Genomic DNA, 16,618 nt, shown 5'->3' with positions numbered 1-16,618 from the left:
GTGGCTTGTCTGCATTCCCATCATAAAGCCCTGTTAAGCAGGTATTTGTGATGGAGCTGCCTGTCACATAGGGACCAGATGCTCCTCACCCTGTGATCCAATACCAGGAGAGGCTTTAGCGCAAGTCCATGGATTCAGACATTATGAAATCAAGGACGCCAAACATGAGTGGTGCTGTGATGCAGTGCGCCAGGTCGCAACGCCCACAGCAGGGAACCGAGCCAAGCCCCGCAGGACAGGAGGGCAGGTTTGCTCTTTAGCTCCACCCCTGTGGCCTCCATGCCATGCCAGGACTAGAGTTGCGGTGCTGAGGCAGAGGGCGCTGCTGCGGGTGGTTGGCGCACCCCTTGGCTACAATTCACAACCAAGCCTAAGAAGAGTTTAGTATGGTGCTCGAAAGGCTACATCCACCCCTGCTCAATACCGAGCTCCACACATTCAAACGCAGACAGTCAGATTCCTAGCCAGCCAGTCAGTCACGTTCCTGGACAAACTGGGGAACAGCTGTCTCCTCCCAACCTCAGCTCACCTGACTGCCACAACCAAGAACAGAAAACTTACCTTTAACGCAGGCCCTGTTACAGAGGCTGTTTTAGGTCTTCACAGGTCCAGAGCTCCAACACATGGCCAGTTCCAACTTGGCTGTGTGCTCAGCCAGCCAGGGTTTAATGGGAAAGAGGCCGGTGCCTGGTGTTATTAGCAAGGGAAGGGAGAAAGGAGCAGGGATAAGAAAAGTGGGGAGGAAAGAGGGAAGGACCCATAGTGGCAACAGCTGAGAAATGAATATGATGGTGCCCATGGATCTAAGTGGAAACCTTTTCCAAAGGATTGTAAGATTCTCCCCCACTTTAAATTTGAACATATAATATTTTGAAAGGTATAAGGCACTCAGAGCCATAGATCTCCAAGTCCCAGGAAGTCAGGTCAGCTTCAAGACAGCATCCCCAGTCTCTAAAGGCCAGATAGGCTAGCATATCCCCTTACAGGATGAGGCATCCAATTGGCTGAGGAAAAAAAAAACAGGGTGGAGCCAAAGAAGCTATGACATTCTGTTCAACCAGCCAAATGAACCTGCAGGAGGTCATGGTGCTCATGTAAATCCCTCCCTGGACAAGCTACTGACCAATACTGACCCAGCGAGCTGTCCCTGGGGCTGTGTTTGCCTAAGTGCATTTAACGTATACACTTCGTTGTTTAGTGTGCTCTTCCAGTGCAGCTTCCACAGCGCACGCTAAATAATCATGCACCTGATTGTGGTACAGAATTTTGTTTTCGTGACCATGCCACTGTAACCCACATATGCAAGGACCTGGATAAGCCCGTCAGAACTCCCTTCGCTCAGCTGGTATGGGGGGTTAGGAGAAGGTGGTAGCAACACATCTTTATAATGGCACATTTTACATTTCCTTTAGACTAAAATTCAACCTAACCCCTTAACCTAGGCATGTAAACATTTTGTTTGTTTGTTTTTAGTGAGAGTTATGTTGAAAAGTTATTTACTTTACAGGACTGGTTTCCCCAAATAATTTTAAAATACACAAAACCATGTTTCATCCTAGCAGCGGCATGCTATGGTTTTACTTCAGTAGCAAAGCATATCTTTGCAAGGAAAAGGCATCACAGACAGATAAAGGGATTCTGATATGTTGTTTTTAGGAAAAACTAACCTTGGATTGCTCTGAATTTGATAATGCTGCATGGATTAGCACAGATGCACATGAGATGCCTGGTTTATCAGGGTGGTTTCCTGCTGTATGGCTGACTTCATATTCCAAAAGTAACACGTTGAAGGTTTACACAACTCTGACAAAGAAGCTGTGAACTGTTACAGCCTATCAATCCACACAGCCACTCTTGGAAGAGTTATATGGCATTTGGCGCAGATACCATCTAGACAGCAAATAAGATTAGCTTTCAGAACTGCTGACAGAGGATCTGTTATAGTCTACTGGGTTAATCCATTGTTTGTTTTTTGGATTTTCACTTCTTTTCCAAGGCCACATTAGAGGAACAAAATGCCTTGCTCCCAGAAACCTCCCAAACTGTGACCAAACTTTACTGGGGGTGGGGGGAAAATAAATGAAAATTGAGCACCAAAATGTTAGGGCTGAGATTTTTTTTCTCCTCAGCTCACCCCCATATGCCTCTAGCATCTCCCTCTAGTGGGGAATCTGATGTACCCTGGGGCACTGCACCCAAGATGTAAAGATTCACTAAAATGATCATATTAAGGTAAATTATTTGCATTTAGGCCCCAATCTTGTAACCTGCTTAACGAAGGTGCACTGTGCAAAGCCCTATTGTTGGCAGTGTCCATGCATATGGTACAAGTTGCAGGATCTGGCTCTAAGCTAGAACCCTGGATTCCAGCGAGCCTGCTGGGCCAAACATCTAGTTGCTGGCTTCCCTACTCCACCACACTTTCTTTTGTTTTAACGGCTCAACACTGTGCCCAGAGGTGGTGAGAGACTAAAAGTGAGTTATGAAAAAGATCAGAGTAATTAAAGATCAAGGAGAAAGTTTTAAACATCCTCCCTGCCCCAGTCTCTTACCCTTATCCAGCCCTCTCAGACATAAATATTGTGTGTAGCAAAGCACACAGGTTTTGGGTAGCATTTCAATAAGGAAGATTTTTGTTGCATTCCAACAGTTGCATCCACATAGAAAATAGGCTTCTAAAAAAGGAAGGAAGAAAAGCTGGAAGGGAAAGTTTGTACAGTACAACTCATCCAGCAATAATAAAGGAGATAACAAAAAGGTTATAAAGAGAGTTTGAGGTTAAGAGTCTGATAGTCTGGAAAGAATTTCCGAAGAGCACTGCAAAGCCAGCATAAGATGGACTCTAGCCGTGTTAGCAGGGTTCAGCACATAGATAAGTTATCTTAAAACTGGCTGAAAATGTTTCATCTTCAAGGCAAATCCCTTCACTTGGCATGCAGAATACTAAAACCACAGCAATTATAATCCAACTGGTTATTTCACAATTTAAACTGGAGGTTACCAGCTACAGATGGGACTTTCTGAAGCCGAACACCTTGCAATACAATTAAACTCACCACCACAGTGGAACGCAGAGCACCCCAGGTGCAGTGAGAGCCAGTAGCAGCATCCGCCAGTCTCTGATGAAGTAAGCAAATAGTGGCAGCAACATGTAGCCAATTGCAAAAAATGTGCAAATTCCTAATGTAGAGAATATAATACGAACTGATTTGCCAAGAATTTCTGTGCCTGTTCAAAACAAGGGAGTTTGGATTAGCATTTTAACTCTTTTTGTAAAAACCACGTCTAAATATTTTATCGCATTTACAAAAATCAGCTAATATAATCTTTAAAATGGAGTCATTTCCCTTATAACACTTAAAGGGACACTGTCAAGGAGTTCTGGCACAAAATAAGACCAACCTTAACATGAAGATAATCTGGTGGGACAGTCTTCCAGATATTAATTGTATAAGAGATTTCAAAGTTGCCAAGCCATTACTGAGTAATTGAAAGGCCAGCCACCATTTGTGTGGGAACCCACCTCTTTCAGTGCCCCCTGCTGGTTCTGCAAAAGCAGATTTCAAGTAATACACAGCTATTTTCAACACTAGACATAGTCCTCATGACATCTATGATGTTGCAAAGACAACAAAATAAATGGGCTTTTTTTCAGAGCTTTGTTTCACCACCCCTCTGAATTTCTGCACTGCTAGAATCAATACTTGCCCAACGGACAGGACAAAAGTAGGAGGAGACTTACATTTCTGCCATTGCAAAGACTGGGGAGTTCAGAGAAAAAACAGCAGACAGTGTCCTTTTAATCAAGCCTTCTTGTTCCTATCTCCCAGCAGTTTTTAAGTAATTTGGGAACAGAACACAAAGGAAGTTTATACTGAAACATGGCTCACTCCAAATATATCAGGATTAAAGAATTGCCATATTAGTTGATGGGGCCACATGTCCAGTGCCCTGTTTCCAACAGTGGTCAATGGCAGATGCTTTGGAGGAAGGCATAGAACTGCCTCACCTATTCATCTACAATAGCACCTAAAGACGAGGGCAGCGAATCTCTCGCTCACTCCAGTCAATCAGTTTTTACCCTGAATCATGAGAACTGAGTGATCCAAGAATTTACATTTCAGCCACAAAACCACAGATACTGTTATTCACACGAACATACAACAGATTTTTGAAATCTTGCTAAATCCTTTGCTTCAGTTCTTCCCTGAAGTGGCACATTCCACAGGTTCACCAGCTGCATAACGCAGTCTTCTATTACAATCAATTTTGAGTGCCCTCGTGTCCCAGGAAAGGATAAACAGGGACACTTGAGGCCTTCGCTGGCCTGGTTTTTAAAATGCCAAGCACCTAATAGTTCACATTAACTTCAATGGAATTTGCTCAGTGCCACTTCTTTGGGTGTCTAAATAAGTGCTTGGGACCCTAACTTCAGACACTCATCTCTGAAAGTCTTTGCCTATATTTCCTACCATACTTCTCCAAAATAAGCATTCCTAGTCTTTCAGTCTTGTCTTATTTGGAAGTCCGTATAAGCCTCTGATCATTTCTATGGCCCTTCTCAAACTTTGAGTCTTCCAGATCCTTAAAATTACATGAATTAGATTGAATGCACTGTTCTTGAGGAGGATACACCACCTACATATAATGGCATAGTAGCAGTATTTTTCTCTGAAACACCACAATGGTAGATTTCTCCTTGTTGACATCATGATGGAGAAAGATCCTTTTACCTGTTCAGTTTGAGGCTGTCTCAGTGTTCCCTATAGAAGCTATAACTAATCTGGAACCAAGCGCAGGTACATATGGCTTAGGTTACCACATACTGGGCTGAACACTTTGCACTTGCTTGCGCTGAAATCAGTCTTCCATGGTGTTGCCCAGTTACTACATATTGTTGGATCCTCTGGAGTTGCTTACAATCCTTACCAATTTTGACTTACCTAAATATTATGCTAGTAAATTTAGTTACCTCACTATCCAGCCCCTCGAAGCCGTTATAAGGGGACACACACAGATCCTAGCTCTCAAGTCTGGCTGAGCTACATTTGGCGTAGGACCCAAAAGGGGTATGAAGATGACTTTACGCCACCTTTATTCTCTCTTCCTGATCTCCAGGGCACCCTCAGCACAAATCAGAACAGCTCAGGGCTGATCTAAATTACAATAGCCTGAACAGCCGCAGGACGATTTGTAGCATCTGAGGATCACCTGAGCACAGCACATTTCAGCCACACTCACTTCAACCCCAGCACATCCCCTGGCTGCATGGCACCCAGGGATTCCACAGGGGAATCTCCAGCTAGTTACTTCCGCTAGTTTAAACGCAGCAATGGTCCAGCGACACAAAGCAAAGCCACCTCCTCAGAGCCACTGGACTAGCCCAGACTAAGGTAATTTACGGTTTGCAAGAAGTTGTTTCCATGAAATTAAAACAAACAACTCAGAAAATAGCATTTTTTAGATTTAAATATTCCCTGGGTGCTTTTGTAGCCCAGACAAGAATATTATGTTAGTGCATAAGAACCTGAAATTTAAACAAACTACCCTGTGTTTTCATCCCCCATGCCCACTGATGTACAGAAAGAATAGACAGCATAAAATTATGAAAAATTAAAAATGTTTACAAGATTTTCAGTTTTAATACCTAATGTGCTATTATAAAATACCCTGAATGTTTTTAACCTGACACTGTTTCTTTAATAATATTAAAACAACATTAGATTTAGTTCCAATTCCTGGGTCACTTTATTATTAATCATTGCCCACTTATTCCTATTCTTTGCATCCTCTCTCAAGACAGGAGAGTCTCAACTTTCTTATACCATGGACCACATTTCAATAAACAGATGGTCATGTGGACACATCACCTCCTATTGCCAACATGCAGATCACTTTCCCACTAATCTGTGATCATGTAACATCCCTCTAGCAACTCCAACAGTGACTTTCAATGTAGAATAAAAGCATTTATGTCTGGCCACATGCAGTTCGGTGAGAACTGAGCAAATAAACAGAGCGTGCCTATCTCTGTCCTTGTAAAGTGCTGGAAAATGCAGTGGAAAGAAGGAAATGGGAGAAAAGAAGAAAACCCGGCCTCTTCCCAGCAGCTCCAAAGGCAAAAGTTTTTATGAAGTCAGGAAAGAGGATGTGTTGCAACACCCCATCATTGCACCAAGACTGTGCTGAGACATTGCATCAATAACACCGCTGAGTCATGAACATGCAGTGCTGGAATGTCATACTATCATCATTTTGAGTCACTCCACTAGATGATGGAAGTGGTTATCCAAGATAAAATACAACTGAGATATTGCATAAGGCAAAGAGGGGAGAAATACCCTCGCAGTTCAGACTAGTTCAGTGATTAGCAGTACTGTTAATGGCCTGCACAATTAATATAATAAGTAGCAAAAAATAAAATTAACTTTAGCCAGGAAACTGGACAGAATTTTGTTGTTTTTATTAATTTTTCACAATGCCTTGTCTAGGACAGATTGTGTCTTCTTTGGAGCTTAAAATAGATCACTTATAACAAACACCAGGTTTCGGGAACTGAATGTTCTACTAGGAGTGAATCTGTTTCCCTTTTTAATGATCTTCCAATTTAAGAGTTATCATATAATCCAGTTTTGAAAGATCCTGAAGAGAAGCAGGTCTGTGGATTGAAATTAATGGACAAACTGACATGGATTCTCCCAGGTAAAGGACTGCAAGTTTGTACTGAGGTTGGATCAATCTATAATTTCGTTTTGGAAGAGAAGGACTGCAATATGAAGACAATAACATGATCATAAATTGAAGATAATAATAAATATATTACATCAATAATAAAGATAATATCTTGTAATAGAGTTACAGTTCAAATAACCATGCATCCCTAAATCAAAGCAAATTTTTGACAGCGGGCTCATTCAGCACACACATTGTGCCAATGTGATACCTAGTCCTTTAGAGAGAGGAACAGTGTAAGCCTTCAGTTACCTAGTTCTTTTTCCAATAAAATGCCTAGCCTTCTCTTAAAGTCTGTGCATAACAATTCTACCCCATCTCTCACATGGTCCTCAGACATTTCCTTTCCATTAGGGGCATTAGACTCCTTTACTCACTGAATATGATGTGGACTCAATTAACAACATCAAGCAGACAGATACAAAGGTGTAAGGGAGTATAGGGAGTTATGTAGTTCATAAAAGTGCATTGTAATATTGCCTAAAAGCTATTGTGGAAGAAATGCACAAGGTCTATTTATGAGCTGCATTTATTTATGAGACTGACTCACCTGAGCAAGCAGCTCATGAATAATTCCCCATTAAGCAATTTCAAAAAGTATCTTCTCCACCTTTCATGTTTTTGTTTTTTAAAAAGAGCAAAGTTATAATCTTCTCCCCTGGTTGTTGTTTGTTTTGTGTCTTTATGAGAAGTTTGGTATTTAAAAAACAATGAATTATGGGGTTTAAACATTTTGTTAAAAATGCCTAGAACCTTAAAATTTGTGATAATCCAAAAATAAGATCTAATATAAGATTAAGTCTCTCAGGTACATTTATAATTCTTTCCCGCCAAAAGAGAACAATTTGAGGGCATTACCAAAATACCTGTACAAATGAAGTGTATTTTTATAGTCACATAACTTGACCACAAAAAATCTGGTAATCATGGAAAGTAATAGAGGCCTGAAGCTAAGGAAGGAAAGAAAAAGTTCTTGTAGAAAAAACTTTCCTGGAGACAGCTGAAGGACATAAGTGCAGAAATTAATCAAAGGTTCAAAAAGAAATTATTCCCACTAATGTAAAGAGCAGTCCTGTGAAATGCAAAGGAACACATTGGATGAACCAGCTGTTTTTTCAGGCCGTTCTATAACAGTGTCTACGTTTTTGAGCAGGAAAGTTAATATTTAATGATTTCTAGTCATACAATTTGATTTTAGATGACAAATGAAAGGAGAGATTCTTGGAAAGGTGCACACTTTTCAAAACAATATGACTATTTAGTTACTGTGGCTAGGTTGTAGGATACTGAACTTCAAATGGCTGCCTTACACATCTGTGGGTCACTCTTCCTCTCTAGAAGCTCAACTTAAAGCAACGTCTCTAATGAACACAAAAAAAGAGGAAACCTTTTGCTGTATAGTCCTATCTGATGCAGCCCCTCCCCCTCCAATCATCCTGGGATGAAAGTTTCAGAGGCAGCAAGCCTATAAACAAATCCTAAGAGCAGAAGTCCATATTAATTTTTCATAATCAGATTTTCTTGAGAAACTAGTGATTTCTTAAGGAGCTGGAAAATACATAATATTTAATGAGGCTCCAACTCAACATCACAGTCATTTAATATAGTTGCTTCTTGAAGCTAATTAATCTGCCTTGTAATGGAGGCAGGTCACCCTTAGAGTGTTAAAAGAAACCTTCAACATGCTATAAGAAACTTAGCAACATTCCATGACTCACAGGGACACCTAGTACACTTCCATCACCCAAGTCAATCACTTCTCACACACTGATCATCATGTCGTGGTGGAAGTGAATCCAACCAGGGTTCAGTAGAGACAGTAAAATAGTTTTTTGCCACCTAAAAATTATCCATGTACAGATGGATGTAAAAGAACATTGATCTAAAACTATTTTAGGAGACACAACCCTGTCTCCTAACAGTGGATAGCTAACTTCACACACAAATGCACAGAGAGAGTTTAGAAACAGGATGGATTAAACAGTAAAACAAGACATAACATTCTAATTGTCTTCCCAGAACTAAGTTGCTCTCTTGTACTGGTTAATCTTCATGAAATACTGAGGAGAACAAAACCAGGTACACTGTCAGTTTGGAAGCCAATTACCCAGCTTACATGCTGAGAGGTTATACAGTTAAAAACCATTTAAGGTTACCTAATCAGCACCTAAACTCACAAAGTCTAGTAGATGGGTTTTATGTAGGAATAGTTATCACTAGAGAACAAATACAGCTCCCGTTAATCACCGTGTCTCCAAATTAATCCACAATATTGTAAGTTAAAAAGAGACCCAACACATTTTTCTAAAAGGATTTTCAGTTCAGCAAATGCACTGACTTAGAGACCACTGAGCAAAAGACAATCTTTTTAATATTAACTTTACTAGCTCAGAAACCTGTCAGTGCAGTACAGCTCAGCAATGATCCATGAACTTAGATCAAAGGCCTGGCACTGCCCCTCTCGACTTCAAACAATCTCATCTGAAAGAGACTGATAGCAACCAGGATTTGGATGGGGATAAATTGTATCTCTGCTGGCCTGACTTACTTATCAGCACCATGCTGCTGATGGTTGTGACACTCATTAGCCATGCTGAGACACTGCCATGCCCCCTTGCACAGTACTGATTTTACATTGTGTTTTGGAACATTTAAAAGTAATGTTTCCCGGTTAGTGTTTCACAGGGATGGAAAAAGAATAGGATTAGCTGTCAGTATGTGGTTTTAACTGAAATTATCATGATGCTAGTATCAAAATGGCATCTCAGTTTAACATAGAAACATTTTTTTAAAAGACATCCCTATTTCAAACACCAGGCTTTGACCAAGGAGGCCTGGTTTGTTTTTCAACCAGCGGGACAATCCACTTATACTTATTAGCAAGTATTGAAAAATTCTTCTGCTTCTGAGGAGTTGAAAGTAGATCCAAGAAGGGAGATGAGGAAGAGGAAATTAGATCTTCTCCACAACTTATTTTTCCCTTTGTGACCCAGGAACCCCTTGGTGCAAATCAGCAGAGGGCAGAAGGGGCAGCCAGGGGTTTTATATGGATCCCCTGAGTCGGATATATACATAACAGTTCACTGAAAAGTGGCATGTAAGGTCTCTGTCGAGAGCCAGGTGCCCACTAGTTGACATAATCATTGTGAAATATATGTACGGATAGTATTTAAGGAGGTATGTATCTATACTGGAAGTTATGTTCTTAAGGTCTTTGATTTAAGACAGGTCACCAAAAGGTGACATACCTTGGAATGTTCCTTTCATGTAGGAGGCAACAGACACCTATTTCCCTGTTTAGCCATATGAGTATGGTGTACTGTAAAATGAGAGATTGCAAAATCTACAAGAAAGGAAATCTGTAAGATGAAACACGCAGAAGTGGGTGTCCTGATTATAAATAAAGGCAAAATGGTGGGACAAGTATATCTTGGGGCAAAGAAACATACATAATCCTTCACCAGGGAGGCAAGCTGACAGCATACTTGTCTCATGAAAGGAGGGTCACAGCCAAGCCTGGCTGTAAAGCACTGCAAGGATTTTGGGTGAGCAATCTTCTACAAGACATGAGAGTATTTTGTTAATTGAGTCAAGGCTCTGGAATGTGTGTTATGATTTTCTTTTATATGTAACCATTTCTTTCCAATACTTCTACTTCCTACTTCTTGAATCTCTAATCTTTGTTAAACAAACTTGTACTTGATTTCACTATAAACATATCTAAGCAGTGTGTGTAAAGCAGAGCAGTGATCTGAGGGGGAATAGGTAAACTGGGTTGCTTGGATGCAGCATCTCTCTCAATACCGAGTGGACCAAGGGCTGGATATGCCAGGGAGATACTCGGAGGGCTCGAGGGCCTATTGCTAACCTGCAGAGTAACATGGGGCCTGCCAGGCCAAGAGGAGAGTGCTTGTTTTGCCCATGGCTGCTGGAGTTGGGGAGCTGACCCATGGCAGGCACAGACAAGGCTTCCTCATGATCCGGGCAGGTGGCAGCAAGTTGCCTCAGAACCCTGGAGGCGTCACTCCCTGCACCTCTATTAGGAGGCCAATCTCACAATTTAAGGTTGTCTTTTACTAGCAGTGGTACACAGATGTCTTAGAAATGGATACTTGAGACACAAAATAGGTTCGAAGGCCACATTGTGCTGTTGAGAGAAAGTGCCCGACAGAGGTGAATGAGATTTTGTTTAATAAAAAAAAAAAAAAGAAAGAAAAAAAGTAACTGGCCTCTGGAACAAATCACTAGTTCACTTGTCTCCCTGCTTCTTGATTATGAAAATGTTGACAGCACAGCAGCAAGATATTTTACTTCGACATGTCCCTTAACAACTCAGTGTTTGGTTAAGTCAAGTGAGATTGCTTGAGAATATTCAGTAAAGTGTCCCTAGGAGATAACTTTCCACAGTCAGCTAAATTAGGGCCCACTGACTTCAGCAGGCTATGGAACAAGCCCTGAGAGAGGATGCCATGCAAGTCTGAAGTATCTATCACATGGTTCTCCAGTGGATTGAACCCTTAAGGACACTAAACTTTCTAAACTAATGCATGCAACAAGAGGCCACAGCAACGGTTCCTTAACCCACCCAGCAATATTGTTAATCTATCCAACTATACTCTTAGCCCAGCAGAAGAATCTGTCCTATCTAGGGGCCTCTCCTTCTGCCCCTCCACCCCCACGAACATGATACAGTTCTGTGGTGACCTGGAATCGCATTTTCGACATCTCCGACTCAAGGAATATTTCCAATACACCTCTGAACAACATACTAATCCACAGAGACCTTCGTACCAACACTACAAAAAGAAGGATTCTGGGTGGAGTCCTCCTGAAGGTCGAAACAACAGACTGGACTTCTACATAGAGTGCTTCTGCCGACGTGCACGGGCTGAAATTGTGGAAAAGCAGCATCACTTGCCCCATAACCTCAGCTGTGCAGAACACAATGCCATCCACAGCCTCAGAAACAACTCTGACATCATAATCAAAAGGCTGATAAAGGAGGTGCTGTCGTCATCATGAATAGGTCGGAATATGACAATAGGCAGCTCGGCAGCCCTCCAACACCACTTTCTACAAGCCATTACCCTCTGATCCCACTGTGGGTTACCAAAAGAAACTACAGCATTTGCTCAAGAAACTCCCTGAAAAAGCACAAGAACAAACCCCGACCTGGGGTATTCTATCTGCTATGCAAGATTCATAAACCTGGAAATCCTGGGCGCCTCATCATCTCAAGCATTGGCATCCTGACAGCAGGATAGTCTGGCTATGTAGACTCCCTCCTCAGGCCCTACACTACCAGCACTCCCAGCTATCTTCGAGACACCGCTGACTTCCTAAGGAAACTACAATCCATCGGTGATCTTCCTGAAAACACCATCCTGGCCACTATGGATGTAGAAGCCCTCTACACCAACATTCCACACAAAGATGGACGACAAGCCATCAGGAACACTATCCCCGATAATGTCACGGTAAACCTGGTGGCTAGACTTTGTCCTCACCCATAACTATTTCACATTTGGGGACAATGTATACCTTCAAATCAGCGGCACTGCTATGGGTACCCACATGGCCCCGCAGTATGCCAACATTTTTATGGCTGACTTAGAACAACGCTTCCTCAGCTCTCGTCCCCTAATGCCCCTACTCTACTTGTGCTACATTGATGACATCTTCATCATCTGGACCCATGGAAAAGAAGCCCTTGAGGAATTCCACCATGATTTCAACAATTTCCATCCCGCCATCAACCTCAGCCTGGACCAGTCCACACAAGAGATCCACTTCCTGGACACTACAGTGCTAATAAGCGATGGTCACATAAACACCACCCTATACCGAAAACCTACTGACCGCTATTCCTACCTACATGCCTCCAGCTTTCACCCTGACCAGACCACACGGTCCATTGTCTACAGCCAAGCTCTACGATACAACCGCATTTGCTTCAACTCCTCAGACAGAGACAAAGGCCTACAAGATCTCTATCAAGCATTCTTACAACTACAATACCCACCTGCTGAAGTGAAGAAACAGATTGACAGAGCCAGAAGAGTACCCAGAAGTCACCTACTACAGGACAGGCCCAACAAAGAAAATAACAGAACGCCAGTAGCCGTCACCTTCAGTTCCCAACTAAAATCTCTCCAACACATCATCAAGGATCTACAACCTATCCTGAAGGACGACCCATCCCTCTCACAAATCTTGGGAGACAGGCCAGTCCTTCCTTACAGACAGCCCCCCAACCTGAAGCAAATACTCACCAGCAACCACACACCACACAACAGAACCACTAACCCAGCAACAAAGCCCGTTGCCAACTATGTCCACATATCTATTCAGAGGACACGGTCATAGGGCCTAATCACATCAGCCACACTATCAGAGGCTCGTTCACCTGCACATCCACCAATGTGATATATGCCATCACGTGCCAGCAATGCCCCTCTGCCATGTACATTGGTCAAACTGGACAGTCTCTACGTAAAAGAATAAATGGACACAAATCAGACGTCAAGAATTATAACATTCATAAACCAGTCGGAGAACACTTCAATCTCTCTGGTCACTCGATTTCTGACCTAAAAGTGGCTATTCTTCCACAAAAAGACTTCAGAAACAGACTCCAACGAGAGATTGCTGAACTGGAATTAATTTGCAAATTGGATACAATTAATTTAGGCTTGAATAGAGACTGGGCGTGGTTGAGTCATTACACAAAGTAAAACTATTTCCCCTTGTTTAGTCTCCCCCCCTCCCCTCCCCACACACACTGTTCCTCAGACGTTCTTGTCAACTGCTGGAAATGGCCCACCTTGATTATCACTACAAAGGGTTTTCTCCCCCCCCAACCCCCACTCTCCTGCTGGTAATAGCTCATCTTAAGTGATCACTCTCCTTACAGTGTGCATGATTAACACCCGTTTTTTCAGGTTCTGTGTTTATAGAAATCTCCTCACTGTATTTTCCACTGAATGCATCCGATGAAGTGAGCTGTAGCTCACGAAAGCTTATGCTCAAATAAATTGGTTAGTCTCTAAGGTGCCACAAGTCCTCCTTTTCTTTTTGCGAATACAGACTAACACGGCTGCTACTCTGAAACCCTTGAATGTGAGCCTTCACATTTGGAAGCAGTTCTACAAAATAAACCCACCCTTAATCTCTCCACTAAAATTTGCTTGGAAAGACTGCAAGTGTTCTAGTGGCACAGACTCAAGTGAATAGAAATGGGTACATTTTTCCTGTGTTATCAGCATTTTACAAGATACTCCCAACCACAGTATCATACTGAGGGACTGCCCGTTACAGATGCTATTTTCCTATGACGTGGTGTGTATTTAAAGTCACAGTATAACTAATGTAATTATTCAGATGTAACCCTGTTATCAAAGACATATTAGCTATATGCTGAAAGAAAAACGCATGCTTTCTTGGGTGTTTAAGGATTATTTATAGTGTGGCCTTTTAAAAAAATCTTATACTTCTATAATTCTACAACTTAAATCTATTTAATATGCACTGATTATGTATGAAATAGCATATGAGTTGACCACAACACTAAACAACACAATGATAAATGGATGATTAAATTAATTAATTGGCTGCCGTTGGAACGAATATTATGAAAATCATCTCATTTGCAAATCAAGCTTTGTAGTAAATGCAAAGTGAAAAAAGTCCATTCTTTTGAAATATTCGTGGTCATGCTGTACCAGCATTTTCCTTTCCAGCTCCCACTCAGTTTGCTGATGATTACAACTTAGGTGTAAACTATTTTTAATGGAAAAAGAAAAATCTGGCCTGTAACATGCCTATAATATGGTTACAATGCTTCTGGTTTTAGGAAAAATAAGTTTGTAAACCAAGTGAGATTAAAAATGAAAAATTATTAAATGTTTTAACTGTCTGATCAACATCTGCTTAAAACCAAAACCAGTGGTGGCACAGTGAGTGAACTATACACATTTAATGTAATCTCATTGAAAAATAAAGCAGTCAAATGGAACAAACAGCCAAGATTGCAATATTAAAATCATTCACAGAATGTACCTAAACAAGATGGTTTATCTTAATTTCTTTCCAATTTTTTAAAGTTACAACTACAGGAAGAGTCCCAAACCTTTCTATCCATATCTTCTAGGCACCCACATAGTTTTAAAATTTAGGCTTTAAAAAATACTCAAAAACCTTGCAGTGCACAAAAAAAAAATAATTTGCTGAGACACTGGATCAAACTGACTTTGGGTGTAACATATACTGTTGACATCAGTGAAGTTTACACTAGGGATTCATTTGGCTCACTGTATGCAAAGTTGCAGCCAAGAGCAATTTGTTTTCTCCAACATATGAAATTTAGAGCGAATTGTAATCAGAATGAATATAATTTAGGATAATTCAGCATTGACTTGACTGTCAAGAATACATGCAAATCTACAGTCCTTTCAATAACTTAATCTTTGGTGAAAGGTCACAAACTTTACCTTGTTTTGCCATATGGAAGGGTCATTTTAATTTGCAACACTGTTGTTATTAAAGCAATATGATCAATGGAATCCCACACTCGCATAAGAAGGTGCAATGTCACTGAAGCCAATGGATTTACACCAAGTACAACTTTGGCATGGGACTGAAATACAGGCTGTGAAGAAGACTGCTGCAAGTGGGTGGGTCGAGTGGGCAGGGAGTGGAGGTGGCTTTTCTGAGAGCTGTTTCTTTGGATAACAGGCCTTGAACTATTTCCACAGCTCTGTTTTTTTCTCTAGAGAGATAGGAAAATGAAGGGCGAGGGTTTCAGACCTGACTGTGCCAGAGTACGTTTTTCCATGAGCAAAGCATGAACTACTGTGTTCATAGAACTCCACGCAAGCTGGATTGAGAGAAGTTGACAAAACTAGAGAAAGTTACTTAAGTATAAAGAAAAGGAGTACTTGTGGCACCTTAGAGACTAACCAATTTATTTGAGCATGAGCTTTCGTGAGCTACAGCTCACTTCATGCTCAAATAAATTGGTTAGTCTCTAAGGTGCCACAGGTACTCCTTTTCTTTTTGCGAATACAGACTAACACGGCTGTTACTCTGAAACCTTACTTAAGTATAATACACTTCTTTCAAATTCCTTTATCAGCGGAACATTATTGCACCTGAATTATTGGCAACGTCTCTGAATTCACCATTTGAGTAGCTCTCCGAATATGGAAGTTTGTTAAACCCCTGATTTCGCTAAGCAGTTAATCATATGTTTCACTTTAAGCATATGCTGAAATCAAAGGGATTTAGGCATATATCTAAGTGATTTGCTGAATTGGGTCCTAATGCAGGTAGTTAAAAAAAAGGGGGTGTGGGAATTCCTTCTTTTCCACCTCAGTTTATAAAGATACTGGGCACTGTGGTTTACAGTTTAAACTTTTTTCATTATTATTTAAAAGTCTTTTAAAATACTCTTTCCGTCTAAGACAATAAAATGTACATTCAGCATATAGTTCATGCTTGTTTACAGAGATTCCTTAATTTTTTCAAGAAAATATCCTAGTGGAGTAGATTGAGGATTATGCATGGTGGAGAATGTGACAGGCTCTTATCAAACGGTCTGCTTGGAATTAAAAACTAAGTCATTCACCAGCACACCCAGCAAGCATTTAATGTAACAGACATGTTCTTACCCAGAATGAAGGCCACCACGTAGTTCGAGATCTGTCCCATGCCAACTATAAGAAACAGCACTGTGAACATCTCCCAGCTGGTAGAGAAGACCTGCACAAAACTGAAGCCAGTCTGTACTGCCATGGTTGCAAAGAGAATACTCTTCCTGCCAAACCTTTTGCAAAAACAAGGAGAGGAAAGTTATATTTAAAAAAAATAAAAATACAGAATAAAAATA

The 16,618-nt window shown here is 41.1% G+C and overlaps 1 protein-coding gene across 1 annotated transcript in view; it reads right to left on the bottom strand.

Annotated features, from left to right (window-relative positions):
* Positions 1 to 16,618, bottom strand: part of SLC22A4 (solute carrier family 22 member 4) — a 61,203-nt gene that overhangs the window by 27,370 nt on the left and 17,215 nt on the right. The window contains exons 3-4 of the mRNA XM_048862525.2: positions 16,401 to 16,555; positions 3,057 to 3,228 (exon numbers count right to left, since the gene is read on the bottom strand). Of these exons, the coding sequence (XP_048718482.2) occupies positions 3,057 to 3,228; positions 16,401 to 16,555 (327 nt within the window). The remainder of the gene's footprint in view (positions 1 to 3,056; positions 3,229 to 16,400; positions 16,556 to 16,618) is intronic.

This window comes from Caretta caretta, chromosome 8 (genome assembly GCF_965140235.1).
Source record: "Caretta caretta isolate rCarCar2 chromosome 8, rCarCar1.hap1, whole genome shotgun sequence".
NCBI lineage: Eukaryota > Metazoa > Chordata > Testudines > Cheloniidae > Caretta > Caretta caretta.
Note: the sequence above shows the minus strand (reverse complement) of the source record. Positions and strands in the feature narration are given on the sequence as shown.